Source organism: Chiloscyllium punctatum, chromosome 45, assembly GCF_047496795.1.
Source record: "Chiloscyllium punctatum isolate Juve2018m chromosome 45, sChiPun1.3, whole genome shotgun sequence".
NCBI classification, from domain to species: Eukaryota; Metazoa; Chordata; class Chondrichthyes; order Orectolobiformes; family Hemiscylliidae; genus Chiloscyllium; species Chiloscyllium punctatum.
Genome location: NC_092783.1, coordinates 25012988 through 25035284, shown reverse-complemented (window position 1 = coordinate 25035284; position 22297 = coordinate 25012988). Strand labels below are relative to the sequence as shown.

The 22297-nt window shown below is 45.7% G+C and overlaps 1 protein-coding gene across 1 annotated transcript in view; it reads left to right on the top strand.

Moving 5' to 3' along the window:
• Positions 1-507: 507 nt before the first annotated feature.
• LOC140467071 (uncharacterized) overlaps positions 508-22297 on the top strand; it is a 157434-nt gene continuing 135644 nt past the window's right edge. The window contains exons 1-9 of the mRNA XM_072563131.1: positions 508-536; positions 3658-3804; positions 7691-7781; positions 10629-10724; positions 13542-13726; positions 13945-14002; positions 16658-16716; positions 18698-18914; positions 20508-20692. Of these exons, the coding sequence (XP_072419232.1) occupies positions 508-536; positions 3658-3804; positions 7691-7781; positions 10629-10724; positions 13542-13726; positions 13945-14002; positions 16658-16716; positions 18698-18914; positions 20508-20692 (1067 nt within the window). The remainder of the gene's footprint in view (positions 537-3657; positions 3805-7690; positions 7782-10628; positions 10725-13541; positions 13727-13944; positions 14003-16657; positions 16717-18697; positions 18915-20507; positions 20693-22297) is intronic.

Below are 22297 nucleotides of genomic sequence, written 5' to 3'. Positions count from 1 at the left end.
GTGGGGTATATCAGTGTGTTACAGTGAGGTGTGTGGGCTATATCAGAGTGTTACAGTGAGGGGTGTGGGGTATATCAGTGTGTTACAGTGAGGGGTTTTGGGGTATGTCAGTGTGTTATAGTGAGGGGTGTGGAGTATATCAGTGTGTTACAGTGAGGGGTGTGAGGTATATCAGGGTGTTTCAGTGAGGGGTGTGGGGTATAACAGTGTGTTACAGTGAAGGGTTTTGGGTTATGTCATTGTGTTACAGTGAGGGGTGTGGGGTATGTCAGTGTATTACAGTGAGGGTGTGGTGTATATCAGTGTGTTACAGTGAGGGGTGTGGAGTATATCAGTGTGTTACAGTGAGGGTGTGGGGTATATCAGTGTGTTACAGTGAGGTGTGTGGGCTATATCAGAGTGTTACAGTGAGGGGTGTGGGGTATATCAGTGTGTTACAGTGAGGGGTTTTGGGGTATGTCAGTGTGTTATATTGAGGGGTGTGGGCTATATCAGAGTGTTACATTGATGGGTGTGGACTATATCAGGGTGTTACAGTGAGGGGTGTGGGGTATATCAGAGTTTTACAGTGAGGGGTGTGGGGTATATCAGTGTGTTACAGTGAGGGGTGTGGGCTATATCAGAGTGTTACAGTGAGGGTGTGGGCTATATGAGTGTATTACAGTGAGGGGTGTGGGGTATATCAGTGTGTTACAGTGAGGGGTGTGGGATTTATCAGTGTGCTCCAGTGAGAGGTGTGGGGTATATCAGTGTGTTACAGTGAGGGGTGTAGGGTATATCAGGGTGTTACAGTGAGGGGTGTGGGGCATATCAGTGTGTTACAGTGAGGGTGTGGGGTATGTCAGTGTGTTACAGTGAGGGGTGTGGGATATGTCAGTGTGTTACAGTGAGGGGTGTGTGGTATGTCAGTGTGTTACAGTGAGGGGTGTGGGGTATATCAGTGTGTTACAGTGAGGGGTGTGGGGTGTATCAGGGTGTTACAATGAGGGGTGTGGGGTATATCAGTGTGTTACAGTGAGGGGTGTGGGGTATATCAGTGTGTTGCAGTGAGGGGTGTGGGGTATATCAGTGTGTGACAGTGAGGGGTGTGGGGTATGTCAGTGTGTTACAGTGAGGGGTGTGGGGTATATTAGTGTGTGACAGTGAGGGGTGTGGGGTCTGTCAGTGTGCTCCAGTGAGGGGTGTGGGGTATGTCAGTGTGTGACCGTGAGGGGTGTGGGGGTATATCAGTGTGTTACAGTGAGGGGTGTCGGGTATATCAGTGTGTTACAGTGAGTGGTGTGGGGTATGTCAGTGTGTTACAGTGAGGGGTGTCGGGTATATCAGTGTGTTACAGTGAGTGGTGTGGTGTATATCAGTGTGTTACAGTGAGGGGTGTGGAGTATATCAGTGTGTTACAGTGAGGGGTGTGGGGTATGCCAGTGTGTTATAGTGACGGGTGTGGAGTATGTCAGTGTGTTACAGTGAGGGGTGTCGGGTATATCAGTGTGTTACAGTGAGGGGTGTGGTGTATATCAGAGTGTTACAGTGAGGGGTGTGGGGTATATAAGTGTGTTACAGTGAGGGGTGTGGTGTATATCAGTGTGTTACAGTGAGGGGTGTGGGGTTTATCAGTGTGTTACAGTGATGGGTGTGGGGTATATCAGTGTGTTACAGTGAGGGGTGTCGGGTATATCAGTGTGTTACAGTGAGGGGTGTCGGGTATATCAGTGTGTTACAGTGATGGGTGTGGTGTATATCAGTGTGTTACAGGGAGGGGTGTGGGGTATATCAGTGTGTTATAGTGAGGGGTGTGGTGTATATCAGAGTGTTACAGTGAGGGGTGTGGGGTATATCAGTGTGTTATAGTGAGGGGTGTGGTGTATATCAGAGTGTTACAGTGAGGGGTGTGGGGTATATAAGTGTGTTACAGTGAGGGGTGTGGTGTATATCAGTGTGTTACAGTGAGGGGTGTGGGGTTTATCAGTGTGTTACAGTGATGGGTGTGGGGTATATCAGTGTGTTACAGTGAGGGGTGTCGGGTATATCAGTGTGTGACCGTGATGGGTGTGGGGTATATCATTGTGTTACAGTGAGGGGTGTGGGGTATATCAGTGTGTTACAGTGAGGGGTGTGGTGTATATCAGTGTGTTACAGTGAGGGGTGTGGGGTATATCAGTGTGTTACAGTGAGGGGTGTGGTGTATATCAGTGTGTTACAGTGAGGGGTGTGGTGTATATCAGTGTGTTACAGTGAGGGGTGTGGGGTATATCAGTGTGTTACAGTGAGGGGTGTGGGGTATATCAGGGTGTTACAGTGAGGGGTGTGGGGTGTATCAGAGTGTTACAGTGAGGCATGTGGTGTATATCAGTGTGTTACAGTGAGGGGTGTGGTGTATATCAGTGTTACAGTGAGGGGTGTGGTGTATATCAGAGTGTTACAGTGAGGAGTGTGGTGTATATCAGTGTGTTACAGTGAGGGGTGTGGGGTATATCAGGGTGTTACAGTGAGGGGTGTGGGGTATATCAGTGTGTTACTGTGAGGGGTGTGGTGTATATCAGTGTGTTACAGTGATGGGTGTGGGGTATATCAGGGTGTTACAGTGAGGGGTGTGGTGTATATCAGTGTGTTACAGTGAGGTGTGTGGTGTATATCAGTGTGTTACAGTGAGGGGTGTGGGGTATATCAGGGTGTTACAGTGATGGGTGTGGGGTTTATCAGTGTGTTACAGTGATGGGTGTGGGGTATATCAGTGTGTTACAGTGATGGGTGTGGGGTATATCAGTGTGTTACAGTGATGGGTGTGGGGTATATCAGTGTGTTACAGTGAGGGGTGTGGGGTTTATCAGTGTGTTACAGTGATGGGTGTGGGGTATATCAGTGTGTTACAGTGGTGGGTGTGGGGTATATCAGTGTGTTACAGTGATGGGTGTGGGGTATATCAGTGTGTTACAGTGAGGGGTGTGGTGTATATCAGTGTGTTACAGTGATGGGTGTGGTGTATATCAGTGTGTTACAGTGATGAGTGTGGGGTATATCAGTGTGTTACAGTGAGGGGTGTGGTGTATATCAGGTTGTTACAGTGAGGGGTGTGGGGTATATCAGTGTGTTCCAGTGAGGGGTGTGGGGTATATCAGTGTGTTACAGTGAGGGGTGTGGTGTATATCAGTGTGTTACAGTGAGGAGTGTGGGGTATATCAGTGTGTTACAGTGAGGGGTGTGGTGTATATCAGTGTGTTACAGTGAGGAGTGTGGGGTATATCAGTGTGTTACAGTGAGGGGTGTGGGGTATATCAGTGTGTTACAGTGAGGGGTGTGGGGTATATCAGTGTGTTACAGTGAGGGGTGTGGGGTATATCAGAGTGTTACAGTGAGGGGTGTGGGGTATATCAGTGTGTTACAGTGAGGGGTGTGGTGTATATCAGTGTGTTACAGTGAGGGGGTGTGGGGTATATCAGTGTGTTACAGTGAGGGTGTGGGGTATATCAGTGTGTTACAGTGAGGGGTGTGGGGTATATCAGTGTGTTACAGTGAGGGGTGTGGTGTATATCAGTGTGTTACAGTGAGGGGGTGTGGGGTCTATCAGTGTGTTACAGTGAGGGTGTGGGGTATATCAGTGTGTTACAGTGAGGGGTGTGGTTTGACCATTCTTCCTTCTCTGATTTTGGGGACTCTCAGTAAGGCGGAGGTATGGAAACTCTGGGTCCAACTTCGACGCAATGAACCCAATCTTCTCGGCCACCTGGAAGATTTCCTGTCCAAGGTCGCTGTTCAGATCCTGGATGCTCAGAGTGAGAAGGAGGATTTGGAACGCACCCTCAAAAAGTGAGTAATTCAGTGTCCAATCACTTTATTGCCTACTGCATCGACTGTGGAACAGATTGGTTGGAGAATAATTGTATAAATTGAGGTTGTTCAACCTGAGACCTGCACATCTGTCTCGAAGTTGCTGAATCCATGTCTGTCTCTACAAAGTTCAGTTGCAAAGTCTGAGAGGGCTGGAGAGGAGTAAAAATTTGCAGTATTCAAAACTGTCTTCAAATCCACGTGACGAGGAGCTCAGAATTTCTAAGCAGCGAAAAGTTGCAATTAGTATTCAACAGAAATGTTTTGAGATAGTTGGATGCTTTGGTTGTAATTGTCCAGTATTCCTTACTTTCTATAACAAATTGCAAGAGTTGAAAGGGTGGGAATCTTATCAGTCCTATTTATTAAAAAACAAGAACAAACGGTGTGGGTATCTCAGGGGTAGATAGTTTCACATCAGTTGGCAAACTGTTGGCATTCAACCTGTGGTCAGAGGGTTCCTCAAACATCACATCATTCAGCAGAATCTACAATCATTGATGCAAGAAAAACCACAATTTACAAATTTGTTAGAGCGTTCTATTGAAGCTGTAATGTGAAGGCTGGATAATAGAAAGCCATTAGATGTGGTGTAGTGTGTATACAAAACGGAGTTGATAGAGTGGCAATTAGTCAGTTATTATACAGAATGAGCTCCCTGAATGTGAGGTAATGTGTTGACATAGACTGAGGTCAGGCTACTGGACAGAAAAAAAAGTAGACACGGAGGAAATGGGACAAATTTGGGCTGATGGACTGTATTTAACAGGCTACTCCGAGGATCAGAACGAGGCCTCAACTATTTGTAATCTGTATTCATCAGTTGGATGTAGGGACTGAGTGAATAATACCCAGATTTGCTGTCTCAGTACTCAATGAATGGTCAGATACTGAGAAGCTCGGAGGAACAGAGATAACTTGGGGTGCTTTTCCACAAGCCCCGAAGGTGGCAATACAGATTAATCGGGTACTGAAGAAGGCAGCTGGGACACTTACCTTTATCAGGTGAAGCATAGATTATAAAAGCAGGGAGATTATGTTGGAGCTGTACAGAATTTTGGTCACACCACAGTTGGAGGACTGTGTGCAGTTGTGGTCACTGTGTTACAGGAAGGATGTGATTACACTGGAGGAGGTGCAGAGGGGATTCACCAGGATGTTCCCTGGGATGGAGCATCTCAGCGATGAAGAGAGGATGGGTAAGCTCAGGTTGTTTCCTTTGGAGCAGAAATGGATGAGAGGGCATCCTGATCGAGGTGTGTAAGATGATCAGGGGCATAGACAGCCCTGTTGGAATATCACGTGCAATTCTGGTCTCCTTCCTATTGGAAGGACGTTGTGAAACTTGAAAGGGGTCAGAAAAGACTTACAAGGATGTTGCCAGGGTTGGAGGATTTGAGCTACAGGGAGAGGCTGAACAAGCTGGGGCTAATTTCCCTGGAGCGTCGGAGGCTGAGGGGTGACCTTATAGAGAGGCATGGATACGACAAAATCCTTTCCCCAGGGTGGGGGAGTCCAAAACTAGAGGGCGTAGGTTTAGGGTGAGAGGGGAAAGATTTAAAAGGGACCTAAGGGGCAACTTTTTCACTCAGAGGGTGGTACGTGTATGGAATGAGCTGCCAGAGGAAGTGGTGGAGGCTGGTACAATTGCAACATTTAAAAGGCATCTGGATGGGGATATGAATAGGAAGGATTTGGAGGGATATGGGCCAAGTGCTGGCAAATGGGAGTAGATTTATTGAGGATATCTGGTCAGCATGAATGAGTTGGACCGAAGGGTCTGTTTCCGTGCTGGTTAGCTCTATGACTCAATGATGGGGAGTGGATAGGAAACTGTAGTTCCCCTGAGCTGAAGGGTTGGTAATAAGGGGCATAATTTTAAAGTGAAAGGCAGGAGGTTTAGAAGGGATGTGAGGAAAAATGTTTTCACCCAGAAGGTGGTAGAGGTCTGAACTGGAGACCTAGGACTCTAGCCGAGGTGAAAAGTCTCCTCAGCTTTGTAAAGAACTTGGATGGACACTTGAAATGACACTTGAACAGCTCCAATATGATTCCCAGCCCTAATGGGACAATGTCAAATCTGTTGGTTCCATTGGTCCTTGAAGAAAGCTCCAAGGAAAGGCATTTGGAATTGTCTGCTTTGCCCAATGGAAGGGTGACATCCTTCACATTGATGGGGACAACGTTAACCATTACAAAGATGAATTCAGATTGTCTGGGTGGAATTTTACTGCACCCCCCTGCTCTGGCATTGAGCTGGGAAAGGAGGAGGGTAAAACTGAGGGCCATGCCAACAGCCATCCACAGACTACTACATTGTATCTTACCATCGGGGTGGGGGGGCTCCAACTGAGATCCTGAATTGACCAATCAGTGGTCACTTCAGGGCCTCTGCCCACTGGTGCTGCTATGTTGGCAGTGGTGGGTGGTCTACGCTGCACATGGTGAGGATGGCATGTAAGACCTGGCTGCCTTTTTACAGACATGGGGGCCTGATGAAGGATCTCCCACCAAAAAACAAACAGTACCCCTCATTCCTGTGTATTCCAGCTGCCCTCCTGAGCCAGGCCCACAAGCCTCACACTGGGGCTCACATCCCAGACTTACCTCAATTAGTTAATTATACAGGCACTTCAGATTTAAGAGCAGGAGTGGCTAGATCAGCCCTTCGAGCCCCCTCTGCCATTTAACATGGTCATGGCTAGTCTTATCCTGGTCTCAACTCTACACCCCTCCCTGATCTGCATAGCCCTGCATCCCGCTTTTCATCATAGAATCATAGAATCCCTACAGTGTGGAAACGGGCCATTCTGCCCATCGAGTCCACATTGACCCTCCGAAGACAATCCCACAAAGAACCAACCTCCTATCCTATCTCTGTTATCCTGCATTCCCCATGGCTAACCCACCTAGCCTACTGAAGACTGGACACCTGGGGTAATTTAGCACGGCCAATCCACCCTGACCTGCACAGCTTTGGACTGTGGGAGGAAACCGGAGCACCAGGAGGAAACCCACACAGACACGGGGAGAATGTGCAAACTCCACACAGTCAGTCGCCTGAGGTTGGAATCGGACCCAGGTCCCTGGTACTGTGAGGCAGCAGTGCTAACCACTGAGTCACTGTGCTGTCCAACTGAAATATTTCTGTTTCTTTTTTCTCTCTGTTGATCAGTTCTGCCCCCGCTGCACTGTGTGGCAGTGAGTTTCACCGATCCACAACCCGCTGAGGGAACTAGCTTCAACTCATCTCAGGTTTGGTCTTGTCTCCTCCTACTGCATACCCCTGACCTCTTGTTCGGGATTGTCCCACAAGGTGGATCATCTGTTCAAGGTCCACCTTATCAATCCCCTTCAGCATTTTATATGCCTCAATCATACTCCACCCCCACCACCCCCCTCCCCCCTCCCCCTCACCCCCTCAGTCTGCTGAACTCCAGTGAGTACAAGCCCAAGGTATGGCAGCCCTTTCATCCCTCGAGTCAACCTGGTGACCCTCCCCGAACTGCCTCCAGTGCCATTACATCCTTCCTCAAGTAAGGAAACCAAAATCAGACACAGTGTTCCAGGTGTGGTCTCACTATTACCTTAAATAATTGTAACAACACTACTTTTATAATCCGGTCATTTTACAATAAATGCCAGGATTTTGGGAGCCTTTCTTATTATATTAACAACTTGAAGGCTCTTAAATGATTGCTGGATGATGAGTGAAAGTGGGCTCAGTCCCAGCTACATTGACATTATTGGGAGATTGATGAGATATTGGGTTCAGGAAGCGACCTGGTCAACCATCCCTGTAACTACCGGGTGCCCGGACCTGGGGTGCCCTACTCAGAACTGACCATCTCTGCTTCTGCCACAGGAGAATGGTGGAACACAACACCGAGGTTCAGAAACTCTATGAGGAAATGGAGCTCCAAATCAACAACGAGAAGGATCGGATTGAGACTGAAGTGAGTCATTCAATTGTCAGGCTGAGCTCTGAATGAAGTTGGGGAGTCGCTCTGCTTCATTACAGAAGCTCCTTACTGGGTTTACGTAGCACAGCATTGGCAGAGATACTGTGTGTTACTGTTTGTGTGTGTGTGTGTGTGTGTGTGTGTGTGTGTGTGTGTGTGTGTGTGTGTGTGTGTGTGTGTGTGTTAGTGTGTGTGTGTTAGTGTGTGCGTGTGTGTGCTAGTGTGTGTATGTGTGAGTTTGTGTGTGTGTTAGTGTGTTTGTGTGTGTTTGAGTGTGTGTGTGAATGTGTGTGTGTGTTTGTGTGTGTGTGTTAGTGTGTGAGTGTGTGTTAGTGTGTGTTAGTGTGTGTGTGTGTTTGTGTGTGTTAGTGTGTGTGTGTTAGTGTGTGAGTGTGTGTGTGTTATGTGTGTGAGTGTGTGTTAGTGTGTGTGTGTGTTAGTGTGTGTTAGTGTGTGTGTGTGCTAGTGTGTGTGTTACTGTGTGATAGTGTGTGTGTGTTACTGTGTTACTGTGTGTTACTGTGTGTGTGTGTTAGTGTGTGTGTGTGTGTGTGTGTGTGCTAGTGTGTGTGTGTGCTAGTGTGTGTGTTACTGTGTGATAGTGTGTGTGTGTTACTGTGTTACTGTGTGTTACTGTGTGTGTGTGTTAGTGTGTGTGTGTGTGTTAGTGTGTGTGTGTGTTAGTGTGTGTGTGAGTGTGTGTGTGTGTGTGTGTGTTGTGTGTGTGTGTGATTGATTAGCACAGGGAAAGAACAGCCTTTTCAATAACATAAGAGTAAAAATTACAGCCTGGTTCATCTCAGCGAACAACCCTTTCATTGACTTTCATGGGATATGAGCGTCACTGTGATTTGTTGCCCCCTCCTAATTTCCAGGAAGCAGGTAAGAGTCAAACCCTCATTACTCACATGTATACCAGACCGCGTAAACATGGCAGATCTCTTCCATAAAAAAACATTGCCTTGTTCTGAAATCTAACCAGTAGTGAGGCTGACACTTTGACCACTGGGCTAACATTGTTTGAATTGCCCAAAACATGTTTAAACAATTGACACTAAATCTCATGTAAGCAGCTGTTAAGTACTGGAGGTTACAATGAATTTACTTTCGAACATCCAGATATTCTGGTTTTGGTGAAGTATAATGGTCAGTGCGTGAAATGGTCAACCTGTAGAAGGAACACCCAGCTATGCCATTCTGTGTTACTTACTCCAGCCTTGGCTGTACGTTGGTGAAGCAATCAGAAACACTGGAATTAGATTTGATTCCGACTCTTACATAAAGAGTAATTCTGTGGGATAGACCACATCATTTATACAGAACATGGGCAATCATTAACATCACTGCCACCATCATACACAGGTAAATGTCAGGTTGCAAATCTGTTCCGTTCTGGAGTCCATTTGTAAGCCGATTTGTATGCAAGTCAGAACAGAGTGCAGCTGTTTGTAACCGCAGGAAATGTTTGTATGTTGGGTCTTTAAAATGATACCCCTGTACGTGATTGTGTTTGTAAGCATGAGCATTCTTCAGTCAGATGTTGGTAAATCAGGGACCTGTGTATATAAGTATTTGGGAGGAAATATTTGTAACTTTACGACATTAAATACTTTACTATAATAAATGTATTTTTAATGTAATAATGTGAAATATGGAGGCAAATGGCAACTTCAACTGGTAAGGAGCAGCTTTAGACAGGGTAGATAGAGATAAACTGGTACAGACAGGGTAGATAGAGATAAACTGGTACAGACAGGGTAGATAGAGATAAGCTGGTACAGACAGGGTAGATAGAGATAAGTTGGTACAGACAGGGTAGATAGAGATAAGCTGGTACAGACAGGGTAGATAGAGATAAACTGGTACAGACAGGGTAGATAGAGATAAGTTGGTACAGACAGGGTAGATAGAGATAAGTTGGTACAGACAGGGTAGATAGAGATAAACTGGTACAGACAGGGTAGATAGAGATAAACTGGTACAGACAGGATCTTTATAGATAAGCTTTTTCCCAGGGTGAAGAATTCAATAACGAGAAGTCATGCTTTCATGGTGAGATGTGGAAAGTTTAAGGGGGATACACGCGGCAAGTACTTTACACAGAGGGTGGTAGGTGCCTGGAACACGTTGCGAGCTGAGGTAGTAGAGGCAGGCACGGTCGATTCATTTAAGATGTATCTGGACAGATGCAGGAGTAGGTGGGGAGCAGAGGGATACAGATCCTTAGGAATTGGGCGACAGGTTTAAACAGTAGATTTGGATCGGTTCAGGCTTGGAGGGCCGAAGGGCCTGTTCCTGGGCTGTAATGTTTCTTTGTTCTTTGTTCTTTTGCAGCCAATAGTGAGTGTGAGAGAGCAGACCATTCTTAAACGCATTCTAGGTTTTATATTTGTAAAACACTTTCAGATGTAATTCTCAAGCTTTTGTAAAGATCTGACTGTTAGAGGCCAGTACTGAAGTTTATAAAACAACTAATAATTTATATGGGCTTATGTTTGAAATATAAACCTTGTGATTTTTATAATATCCCTCTTGATTTTGAAGAGGTTGTCAGCCTATGGAGTTAACATCACTGGGATATCAGTGATTCCATTGGGGATTTCGATCAGATTGACAGCTTCATTGCTGCCTTTGCTGGTCATAGTTTGATTTCCAGAATTGTTGAGAAATTATCAAACTGCTAAAGTGGGAGAAGAGTTCCCTCTGCCTGGAGTTTGGGTCCGGCAGGATATCCATTCCATTACCCCAGGGTACACAGGTAGCATGCGCTTTCCAGGATGACTTGTGTTCTCTCTCTTTCTCTCTCTCTCTCTCTCTCTCTCTCTCTCTGTCTATGTTTAGAATACTGTGAAGCTCCATGCTCAGAGCCAGGACTTGCAAAAGGAGTTGGACAGCAAACAAGAGCAAGTGCAACATCTGGTCCAAACGCAGGCCCAGGTAAGCCAGAGGGGTTCTCCTGATGTTAATGCTAAATAACACCCTCCACATACAGCCTGGAGTCCCCTTCCCGGAGATGGGAAACTGATCAACTGGAAACGGGTGTAAAACCTGAAGGGAAGACCATGGGGATGGGCGAAAGACTCAGAGGGAGTTTTGAGAAGACTTGTAGCCCAGGTTGAGGTTCTTGATGTAGGTTTGCTCACTGAGCTGGAAGGTTCATTTTCAGACGTTTCGTCACCATCCTCATTAACATCATCAGTGGAAACCCAAGGAAACCCCAACATGTAAATAGAAAGTAGGCTACACTTCATCTGGAGGCTCACTGAAGATGTTACCTAGTATGGTGATGAAATGTCTGAAAACGAACCTTCCAGCTCAGTGAGCAAACCTACATCCAGAAAGACTCATGGGCGGCTGAAGGGGAAACAGCAGCTTTGCTGGATCAGACCAAGCAGGTAAATACAATAAATTAGAAATAGGTCATTTGGCCCCTCTTGTCTGCTTCCCCATTCATTAAGATCATGACTGATCACTGCAAGTCCATGTGCAGACACACAATGCCCTTAGGAAGGGGATTCCAAGTTTTGATCAAGTGACAGTGAAGGGTATATTTCCAAATCACGATGCCTTGGAGGGGAATTTGCAGGGGGTGGTGTTCCCTTGTCTGCCCTTGTTCATCTAGAGGAAGGTGGTTGTAGGTTTGGAATGGGCTGTCTGAGGATCTTTGGTGAATTTCTGCAGGGCATCTTGTAGCTGGTCCACTCTGCTATGACTGGTGGATAGGTTGAGAGATAAAATGCTGCTCTGTGCTTGAGGGGTTTGAGCTTCTTGGATTCTATTGAAACTGCAGCTATTCAGGAACAGTCTGTGGCCTCAACCCCATGTTCCTGCCTTCTCTGCGTATCCCTAAGCTCAGGGGGATTGCACAAAGCATCTCTCTCTTCTTTCCTGCTGACAAGGACATTGTGCATTACTGCACCTTGGTTTGTACAGATGGGTAGGAATTGTTTATGATAGCTGAAAAATCCAGATGAACAGGGTTATAGCCAGCTTCCTGTTGTACTCATGTAAGATCAGAGATATCTGCTGTGGTCGAGCCACTGGTTAAAGACCAAAGGTAATACACGAAATGTTACTGCACAAGGTCATGGTGTTTGGGGCAATATCTCAGGGTGCACTGAGGTTGGTTCAATAACAGCAAAGGGGTTGGCATAAATGGATCTTTATCAGGTTGGCAAGCTGTAACCAAAGGAGTACCATGTGGATCTGTGCTGGGAACTCAACTATTTCTGATTTACATTAATGAGTTGGGTGAAGGGGCTGATTGTATCACAGCTGATGAGCTAAAGATAGGGGGAAGTGTAAGATATGAGGAGGATGTAAGAAAATCTGCAAAGGGACATTGATGGATTAGGCAAGTGGATGAAAATAAAAGTGGCAGGAAGATGCAACTCTTTGCAAGAAGAATAGAGGAGCAGAAAATTACTTAAGTGGAAGGTGACTGTAACATAGTGTGGTACAGAGAGACCTGGGTGTCCTTTAACACCAATCACAATAATCTAACCTGCTGGTCCAGCAACTAATTCAGGCAAATAGGATGGGGGCCTTCAGTTCAAGAGAGATGAAGAATAAAAATGGTGAAGTCTTGTTACAATCTCTAGGGCATCAATGCTGGAGTACGGAGGACAGCTTTGGTTTGCTTCTTTAAGAGGGTTATACTTGCATTAGAAGCAGGTCAAAGAAAGTTCAAAAGGCTGATTCCTGGCCCGGAACGGATGTTTTATGAGGAAAGATTGTATCGATGTTTATTTTTCCCTACCCATGAGTGATTAGAAAAATGAGAAGGCATTGTATTCGATTGTACAGATGATGATGGGGCTTGACAAGGTAGATGCCAAGTGGATGGGGATAATTTCGAACTGAGAGACTGTTTATTAACAGGTCTCCAATTTAAGACAGTGAAAGGGTTAAATATTATCTCTGAAGGTCAATAATGTTTGGAATTCTTGTCCCCAAGGAGGAATGGAGGTTGAGCCATTGATTATGTTCATGTATGGGTTGTACAGATTATCGAGTTTTGAGAAGGTGTGTAGCTCAGATTGAGGTTCTGCATGTGGGTTTGTTCACTGAGCTGGAAGGTTCATTTTCAGATGTTTCATCACCCTACTAAGTAACGTCTTCAGTGAGCCTCTGGATGAAGCACTGGTGGTACGGCCCATTTTCTATTTATGTGCTTGAGTTTCCTTGGGTGGGTGATATCATTTCCTGTGATGATGTCATTTCCTGTTCTTTTTCTCAGAAGTTGGTAAATGGGATCCAAGTCAATGTATTTGTTGATAGAGTTCCAGTTGGAACAGTTCCAGTTCTAGGAATTCTCGTGTGTGTCTCTGTTTGGCTTGTGCTAGGATGGATGTATTGTCCCAGTCAAAGTGATGTCCTTCCGTATCTGTATGTAAGGATACTAGTGAGAGAGGGTCATGTCTTTTTGTGGCCACACCTTAGGAACCACATCTCCTGCTCCTGTTTCTAGGTTCTTAGAAGACATAGAAAAGAGACAATTTAGATAAAGGGAAACTAAAGTAACAGTTTCAGGTATACCAAGGTGAAACAGAAGGTAATTTATAGTGTTAACTGTAATATTTGGCAGATAGCAGCAATCTTCTATTATTAGGAGAGGGAATGACAGATCCCGGCCAATTTCTGAAACAATGGGAATGATGGGATTCACTCATCTGAAGCCATTGTACCATCTCTACATTGAAGGACATGTGTAGTCATCCCTAAGCTGATTATCCCATCCATCCCGTCTCCCAGTTACAGGCAGAACTTGCCTCCCTGCGCAGTAAGGAGAATGAGGCCGTCACTGAAATTGAGATGCTCAAAGTGACCAATCAGGAGCTGGAGACGAGGTTGGAACAGGTCCAACAGGATCTTCAGGAAGCCCAGGTTCAGCTATTGGATCAACAGAAGGAAGCAGCTCACCGAGTGGAGACAGAAGGGTAAGAGAGTCTGTATACCCCCAATGTGCCGTGTCCACATTGTGTACACAGGGACAGTGTGAACATGCAGCGTAGCCTCACTACTCTGTTCAGTGAGCCACTGCAGTTACTAACCCAGCAGATTCCTGCTAAACAATAGGACAACGGGATTTGGTCTGGCATGTGTGATTGCCAGTGAGTGAGCATATCTAACAATAACAATCATGCATTTATTCCAGAGAGCTGGAGCAACCTCCCAGCAATGAAGGACTGTACGTCACTGAAGTCGATCCACAGGTAATGAGGAATGGGCACTCTGTGGCTAATTATGGAAATAGACTGCGTGAAAATCATTGAACATTTCTATGGACTCCCAAAGCACTTGGTCAATTTTCCAGAAGGTGAATGATATCGAAAGGTGAAGCTTATAAACTGGAGAGCCACTAGTGACCTGGTTAGAACATTATCATTGGTCCTTCATACCGAGAGTATGGGCAGTAAACAATGCAGTGAAATGTGATGAGGATTTTACTTGGACCTCCATTATTAACTATGATCACTCATGACTTGGTGATGGGATAGAAAACCATCTATAAATGAGAGGGTTTCTGTGTGTAAAACCTATTTGTAGGTTTGTGAGTAGGCAAACCTGTTGTCAAACAATTTGGATCAGAAAAGGATTTTCCAGGGTTCTTTCAAAAATGGTTAAGAAGCTACAGACTGTGGAAGATCAAGTAGATAACGGGGTCAAATATCAAGGAAAGCTATTCAAAATAATTGCAAAGTCTGGCTTTAACATTTACTCGCATGTATACTAGTTTACGAGATGCACTGTTCCAATTATGCAAAGCCCCGGATGTATCTAATCTGGAATACTGAGTTCAGTTCTGGGCATCACACTTTAGGAAGCATCCACTAGACGAGGAGGGTGGATAGCAAACATTTACCTGACTGATATCTGAAGTCCAAGGGTTAAACTTCAAGGAGAGATTACACAAACTGAGGTTATATTCCCTGGAATTTAGAAAGTTAAACGGTGATTGGAGGGAGGTTTGCAATTTATGCGAAGGATCTAACAGGGTCCATAAAGAGAAACCATTTGAGCCTGGGATTAGGAGACACATTCAGAATGTTAGCACCAGGTCTTTCAGGAGTGAAGTTCGGAAACACTTATAGATACAAAACCTGGGAAACATTTGGCACTTTCTTTTGCAAGCGACAATTGATTCAAGATTATTGGTTTAATTTTAAATCTGTCATGGAGAGATTGATTGAAATACAAGGGATATGGGACAAAGGTGGGCAAGTGGACTTAGGTCACAGATCAGTCATGATCTGATTGGATGACAGAATGAGCGTGTGGACGAAATGGTGTCCTCCTTCTCCCATGTACAGGAACCAGTGAGTATGATGGAGACATCATTCTCAACTGGTCATTTGCATTGTTTGAATTTGGCTTCAGATACAATCACCTGTTGGTGACATTTTATTCAAAACTGTTTCCCTGAAAATGTAACGTTAATATAAACACACAGATTTCAATTTAAAGGGTGATTTTTACATACAAGATCTAACATTCTGCCAGCTTAAGGAGAAATGCAACCTGCTGTTCAGCTTAAATATGTCCCAGTAATAAAAGAGTGAGTAGAACACCATAGATGCAGAACATCTGAGAAAGAAGGATCTTAATGGCTGAGTGATGCTTCAAGAGGATTGTCTCAAGTGATTGAGGGGAGCATTACCGAGGAGAGTCTTCACAGGAAGACTTGAAGCTCTCGGGGTGGGTTTGGGGGACAATAGTCTCTCCCTTTAGAAAGGGGAGTGAAGGATCTTTAGCTGAGTTAAGAAGCTAGTGAGATGGCTTTCGATATAGAGGAAGGATGTTGTTAAATTAGACAGGTTTCAGAAATGATTTCCAAGAATTTTGCTGGGACTGGAAGGTTTGAGTTATAGGGAGATGCTGAACTGAGGCTGGGGCTATTTTCCCTGGACATTCAGAGACTGAGGGGGCGACCTCATAGAGGTTTACGAAATCATGAGGGTCATGGATTAGGTGAAGAGCCAAGGTCTTTTCCCTGGGGCCGGGCAGTCCAAAACTAGAGGGCATAGGTTTAGGGTGAGAGGGGAAAGATATAAAAGAGACCCGAGGGGCAACTTTTCACACAGAGAGCGGTGTGTGTTTGGAATGAGCTGCCAGAAGAAGTGGTGGAGGCTGGTACAATTACAACATTTAAAAGACATTTGGTCAGATACATGAATAGAAAATGTTTGGAGTGACATGGGCCAAATGCAGGTAATGGGGCTAGTTCAGCTTAAGAAAACTGGTCGGCATGGACAAGTTGGGCCGAAGGGTTTGTTTCCGTGCTGTATGACTTGATGACCACATGAAATAACATTTGAGAATAATCAATGCTCTTGAGAGGATTAGTCCTCTGATACAGTTCAGGAATTATAAGCCTAGGCTTTACTTGGGGATTTAGGCCACTAATGAGATGGGATTTGGGGAGAAATCTGAGACAGGCATCAACAAATAGAATTGGGTGGCTGAATTATGCTCTTCTTTCTGTCTTTACCTTACTTCTGTTAGATTTAGATGAGTCTAGCAGATAGAGGCAGGCCATTCCTGTCTTGTTGAAGGCACATCCCATACAACATGTGACCTCCTGGATGTTTGCCATGTGTTTCCAGCTGGAGGAGCTATTCCTCTGGGTTTTGAGCTGACGCTGGAGTTACCTCGGTGCGGAGTCATGAACTTTAAGGATCAGGCTTTTCCACTTTTTCTATTAACTTCCAATTTAAATTGTATTGTTTGTGGAGAACTTGACTTCCGTCTTCTTGAGCCTGAATAAGACGAGAGCCTTGTGGACTAGATCAACTCCCCGAAGCACTGTGTCCTTCAGAGAGTGAATGGTCATTGGCTTATTTCTTATCATCATTAGTTTTCCGTTTCAGAAAGAGACCATGCAGAGGTGGGGATCTGACACCAGTCAGAGGTTTACAACGACCGAGTGGTAAGTGACTGATCTCTGCCTTCTGAAACCTTTCAGTCCCACCACCAACCGCCCTATCCCATTCACAACCAAACATGGCAATTGCAATACATGGAAGCCAACTGCTGTTATGTTCTGCTTTAAATTCATTGGGGATCAAAAAGAGGTCATTCGGCCCCTCAAACCTCTCTGCTATCCAACTTGATCATTCTGAGTCGCACCTATTGGCGTTTGCCTGTCATTGATCCAAATTCTGAAATACCCAAAGAAACAAGTACCTCAGTCATGCAGACTCCAATTCTTCCCAAATTTTTGCAGCATGTTTCAGGGCGTGAGATTGCTAGATTTTCACTACTCTTTATGTGAGCAAGTGTTTCCTGGTTTCACTGGCTCCTTTTTATCCATTCATGCGATGTGTGTGCCACTGGCTGGGCCCAGCATTTATTGCCCGTCCCTAGTTACCCTTGAGAAGGCGGTGGTGAGCTGCCATCTTGAACCGCTACAGTCCACCTGCTGGAGGATGACCCACAATGTTCTGAGGGAGGCAATTCCTGGATTTTGAGCCAGAGACACTGAAGGAACGGTGACATATTTCCAAGTCAGGATGGTGAGTGGCGTGGAGGGATGTTTGCAGGGGGTGGTGTTCCCATGTATCTGCTGCCCTTGTCCTTCTAAATGGAGATAGTTGTGGATTTGGAAGGTTTTGCCTGAGGATCTTCAGTGAATTTCTGCAGTGCATCTTGTGGATTTTACACACTGCTGTTACTGAGGGTTGGTGGTAGAGGGAGGGGATGTTTGTGGATGTGGTGTCAATCAAGTGGGGGCTGCTTTGTCCTGGAGGGTGTCAAACTTTTCGAGTGTTGTTGGAGCTGCCCCCACCCAGGGTAAGTGGGGAGTATCCCATCACACTCCTGACTTGTGCCTTGTAGATGGTGGGCAGGCTTTGGGGAGTCAGGAGGGGAGTTACTCGCCACAGGTTTCCTAACTATTGACTCTTGTAGCCATTGTGTTAGGTTTATGTTTCACCTCATAAAGCTTTGTATCGTTTTCCCTCTCAACATTTATCGATCGCTACAACACAGCAGTGAACCACTCTGTTAATTAAACCAAACATCCAGAAAAGCTCACCTCGCCTCATAACCTTTTAAAATATGAGTGACAGAGTACTCCCAAATTCCACTATTTAAGGAAAAGCTATCCATTTCTTCTTTAGCACTAAAAGTGAACATTAAACAACAACTATTTACAACTCTAGGCCTCCTTTCTCCTAATTGCTTGCTATCTGCCTCCAACTCTATAACAATACACTGTTCCCATAAATGCCCCTGCTAAAATTACATCAACTTAATTTTCAAAACCCAAAGTAGCTGTTGTTTCTGGTGTCAGTCATCCTCTGGCTGTAGATCTCCCTGGATCCTCTTCGGATTTTTGCAGCAAAGATATTTCATTTGAAAAGGTACCTTTGATAGAGAGTGTTTTGCTAGCAGATGCTCTGATGACGGTAGTTGTCACTCTCTGGGGCTAACTCTCAAAACGCCAGCTTCTTTATACCTCAAACATCAGAGCGTCTCATTGGTTTGATGTTGTCAAAACAGTAAAAATCCAATTCGATTGGGTTTTAGTATCCTGGGGTATAATTTCAACTGAGTGGTTAAATTCAAACTGTTGTGAAACATAGTAACCAAAAGTCAGGTATTTGTTTCAAAGCCAAATGTTAATTTTTCAAGTTTCCAGTGCACTCTGAGATTGTGAGTCAGTCACATGATGGGCGCCTGCAAGCTCTCAGTGCAAAACAACTTTCACTCTCTCTTAAAGATATAGTACATGCCTTCAGCTTCACAATACAATACCCCAGTCAGATCATTCTTAAATCGTCAAACACTCAAGAACATAAAAACTACGTTTACGGAACTTGTTTTCTCAGAGAGAGCATGAAATTCTGGCGGCTACCTTCAGATTAATGCAGTGCTCCATTGTTTTTCACCTTGCAACCACTCAACAGGCCTCAGAAGAACTTGAGAAGTCCAGGCCATGTGGCCCGCATCATTTCAATTGAAGAAGAACCGCTGCCGCTCCAGGTCCAGGAGGATGCTGGGATACAAAGGTTAAGGCTCACCAGACAGGAAGTTGACATGAGCACCGTTGAAGATGGAGATACAGTCTTCGAAGAAAGAGCAGAGCCTTTATGGAGTGAAGGAGAGACACATCCTACAAAAGAGGTAATGATCTGCTTTCTCTTTTTAAACCCACCCATGGCCCTCAGTTGTCCATTCATTGGAGAGAGGCCTCAGCAAGCAACTGCCTGCCTGACTCTGGCCTCTCGAGCATTTCCAAAAATGACCCCCCTCTTCCTCTGCTGACTTTGCCTTCAGCCATCAAGTTCTGAAAAAAACATTCCTAAAAACTCTGACTTTTGAGTTGTAAGACACTATTTAAAAATCAAGCCACTTTGTCATTTAATCAACCATTTCTATTGTAACTTAGTGTTAATCTTTTGATCTAATAATTATGAGGAGGCCTCTCAGGTGTGGTCCGGGACCTATCAAAGAGGAGAAAGTGAGGACTGTAGATGCTGGAGATCAGAGCCATGGGGTGGTTGGGTTGGTTGGTCCGGGTGTCCCAGAGGTGTTCTCTGAAACGTTCTGCAAGTAGGCAGCCTGTACCCCGTGGCTCAACACTTCAACTCCCCCTCCTACTCCACCAAGGACATGCAGGTCCTTGGACTCCTCCACCGCCAGACCATAGCAACACGACGGTTGGAGGAAGAGCGCCTCATCTTCCACCTAGGAACCCTCCAACCACACGGATGAACTCAGATTTCTCCAGTTTCCTCATTTCCCCTCCCCCCACCTTGTCTCAGTCAAATCCCTCGAACTCAGCACCGTCTTCCTAACCTGCAATCTCCTTCCTGACCTCTCCGCCCCCACCCCCACTCCGGCCTATCACCCTCACCTTGACCTCCTTCCATCTATCGCATTTCCAACGCCCCTCCCCAAGTCCCTCCTCCCTACCTTTTATCTTAACCTGCTGGACACACTTTCCTCATTCCTGAAGAAGGGCTGATGCCCGAAACGTCGATTCTCCTGTTCCTTGGATGCTGCCTGACCTGCTGCGCTTTTCCAGCAACACATTTTCAGCGGGACCTATCAAAGCCTCTTTTCACTCCACCCAGCTCTGGACACTTGGATACGATGTCCCCAAAGAGCAGTAGCAATCATTCCAAGGAAGGATATTCCCATCGCAACAATGGCTGTACCACTGTGGCATTCCGTGGGTTTCAATTTTTCTAAATCCTGCCAAGAGGACCTGTATTTGGAGCTGTCTTCCTACCTGTGTCCATTGTGCCTCAACTCGACAATGTTACAGAACGTAACTTCCAATGGGCTTTCCAATTCCCCATGTGCTCCCTATGTGGTTGGACAGGGGTCCTAGAAGATTAATTGACTGATTCCCAGGAATATTGGGAGTGCCCTGGCACTACCGGACATTCTGAGACTCCAACCTCAAATCGAGACCACATTGTGAGCCAATCCCCATCTAATTCAGCTCACAGAGAGAGAGAGGGAGAGAGAGAGAGAGAGAGAGAGAGAGGGAGAGAGAGAGAGAGAGAGAGAGAGACTAAAGGAGTTGAAGTAAGACAGAGAGACTTGGACAGTTTGAAATGGAGATCAGGAAACAGAGTGAACGATAGAGTGAGACAGTCTATATATTTATATATAGAATGAGGGAAACAGCTGACAATCCATTTTCTATTGAGATTGCTTCATAACTGGTGAGTGACTGTGCACCCTTTGTGTGTTCCTGTCTCGCAGTTACAGGCGGAGCTTGTCTCTCTGCGCAGTCAACAGAAGGAGGCCATCACTGAGATTGAGATGCTCAAAGTGACCAATCAGGAGCTGGAGACAAAGCTGGAGCAGATCCAACAAGGTCTTCAGGAATCCCGGGAGCAGCCGGTGGATCAACAGGAAGAGTCATTTCGCCGAGAGGAGACGGAAGGGTAAGAGAGCCTGGAGGCACCCTGCACATCTTTTGCACGACCAGTGTGGACAAAGTGCGCAGTGTGAACATGTACCACACTCTGAGTGCATGCCTTGCACAGGGCCTAGTTAGCATCAGAATAGAGAATTATAAGCGACACATTGAAGTCACATTATGGACAGCACGGTGGCACAGTGGTTAGCACTGCTGCCTCACAGCGCCAGAGACCCGGGTTCAATTCCCGCCTCAGGCGACTGACTGTGTGGAGTTTGCACATTCTCCCCGTGTCTGCGTGGGTTTCCTCCGGGTGCTTCGGTTTCCTCCCACAGTCCAAAGATATGCAGATTAGGTGAATTGGCCTGCTAATTGTCAGGTGTTAGGTGTAGGGGAATGGGTCTGGGTGGGTTAGCTTTGGAGGGTCGGTGTGGACTAGCTTTTGCCAAAGGGCCTGTTTCACACTGTAGGGAATCTAATCTAAAAAAAAGTCGACCTGAGGGAAAGGGTGGAACAGTCTAACCCAGGGTTACCGTACATGTGTGTATCTACATGGAGTGTGGTACCTTAGACTGGGGAGTCACTCACACTACTGACCATGTGCAAATCTGTCATGGCAATAACAGACATCTGCCCAAGGAAGAAGAAGATTAGGTGTTTAATATTCCTGGCTACAAGGTGTTTAGGAAGGATAGGAGATGAAGGAAAAGAACACAAGTGTTAAAGAAAATCCTGCAGTGCCAGAGAAAAACTATGTCTTGGAGGGTTCAAGGTAAGGATTGATTTAGATTAAGCTAAGGAACCAAGAAAAGAGTACAATTACATGACTCCTTGTTGTTGAGAGACCACCAAATGATGGGAAGGAACAAATCTACATGGAAACACTGAGAGGTTTTAGACTTATAGAATAATTATAATGGAGAACGCCAAATGTAGTAATGTAAAGGGCAAAGGGGGCAGCAGTTTTTGGAGTCTGCTCAGGGGTGTTTCCGATAGCAGTAGGTGTCCAGTCCAACAGGAGAGGAAGCACAGCTCGAGCTGGTTTCATTGGGAAAGATGTAGGGCCAGTAGGACACTTATCATTGGGAGATTACTGGGGGACACTGAGATTGTATCACACAGTTTAGGATGGTGGTGGAAAAGAACAATGAACAATTCAGAATAAGAATAAGCATATTTAACCGGGAAAGAGCTGACTTCAGTGGAATAAGAACTGAGCAGATAGACTGGAATGGCATGGTGGGCATGGTGGCACAGTGGTTAGCACTGCTGCCTCACAGCGCCAGAGACCCGGGTTCAATTCCCGCCTCAGGCGACTGACTGTGTGGAGTTTGCACGTTCTCCCCGTGTCTGCGTGGGTTTCCTCCGGGTGCTCCGGTTTCCTCCCACACTCCAAAGATGTGCAGGTCAGGTGAATTGGCCACAGTGTTAGGTGAAGGGGTAAATGTAGGGGTATGCACTTCGGCGGGTGGGTGTGGACTGGTTGGGCACACTGTAAGTAATCTAATCTAAAAGTTGGTGGGAAGACCTGTAGCTGAACAACAGCAATTTTCCCTGGAGCATCGGAGGCTGAGGGGGGGCCTTACAGAGATTTATAAAATCATGAGGGGCATGGATAGGGTGAATAGTC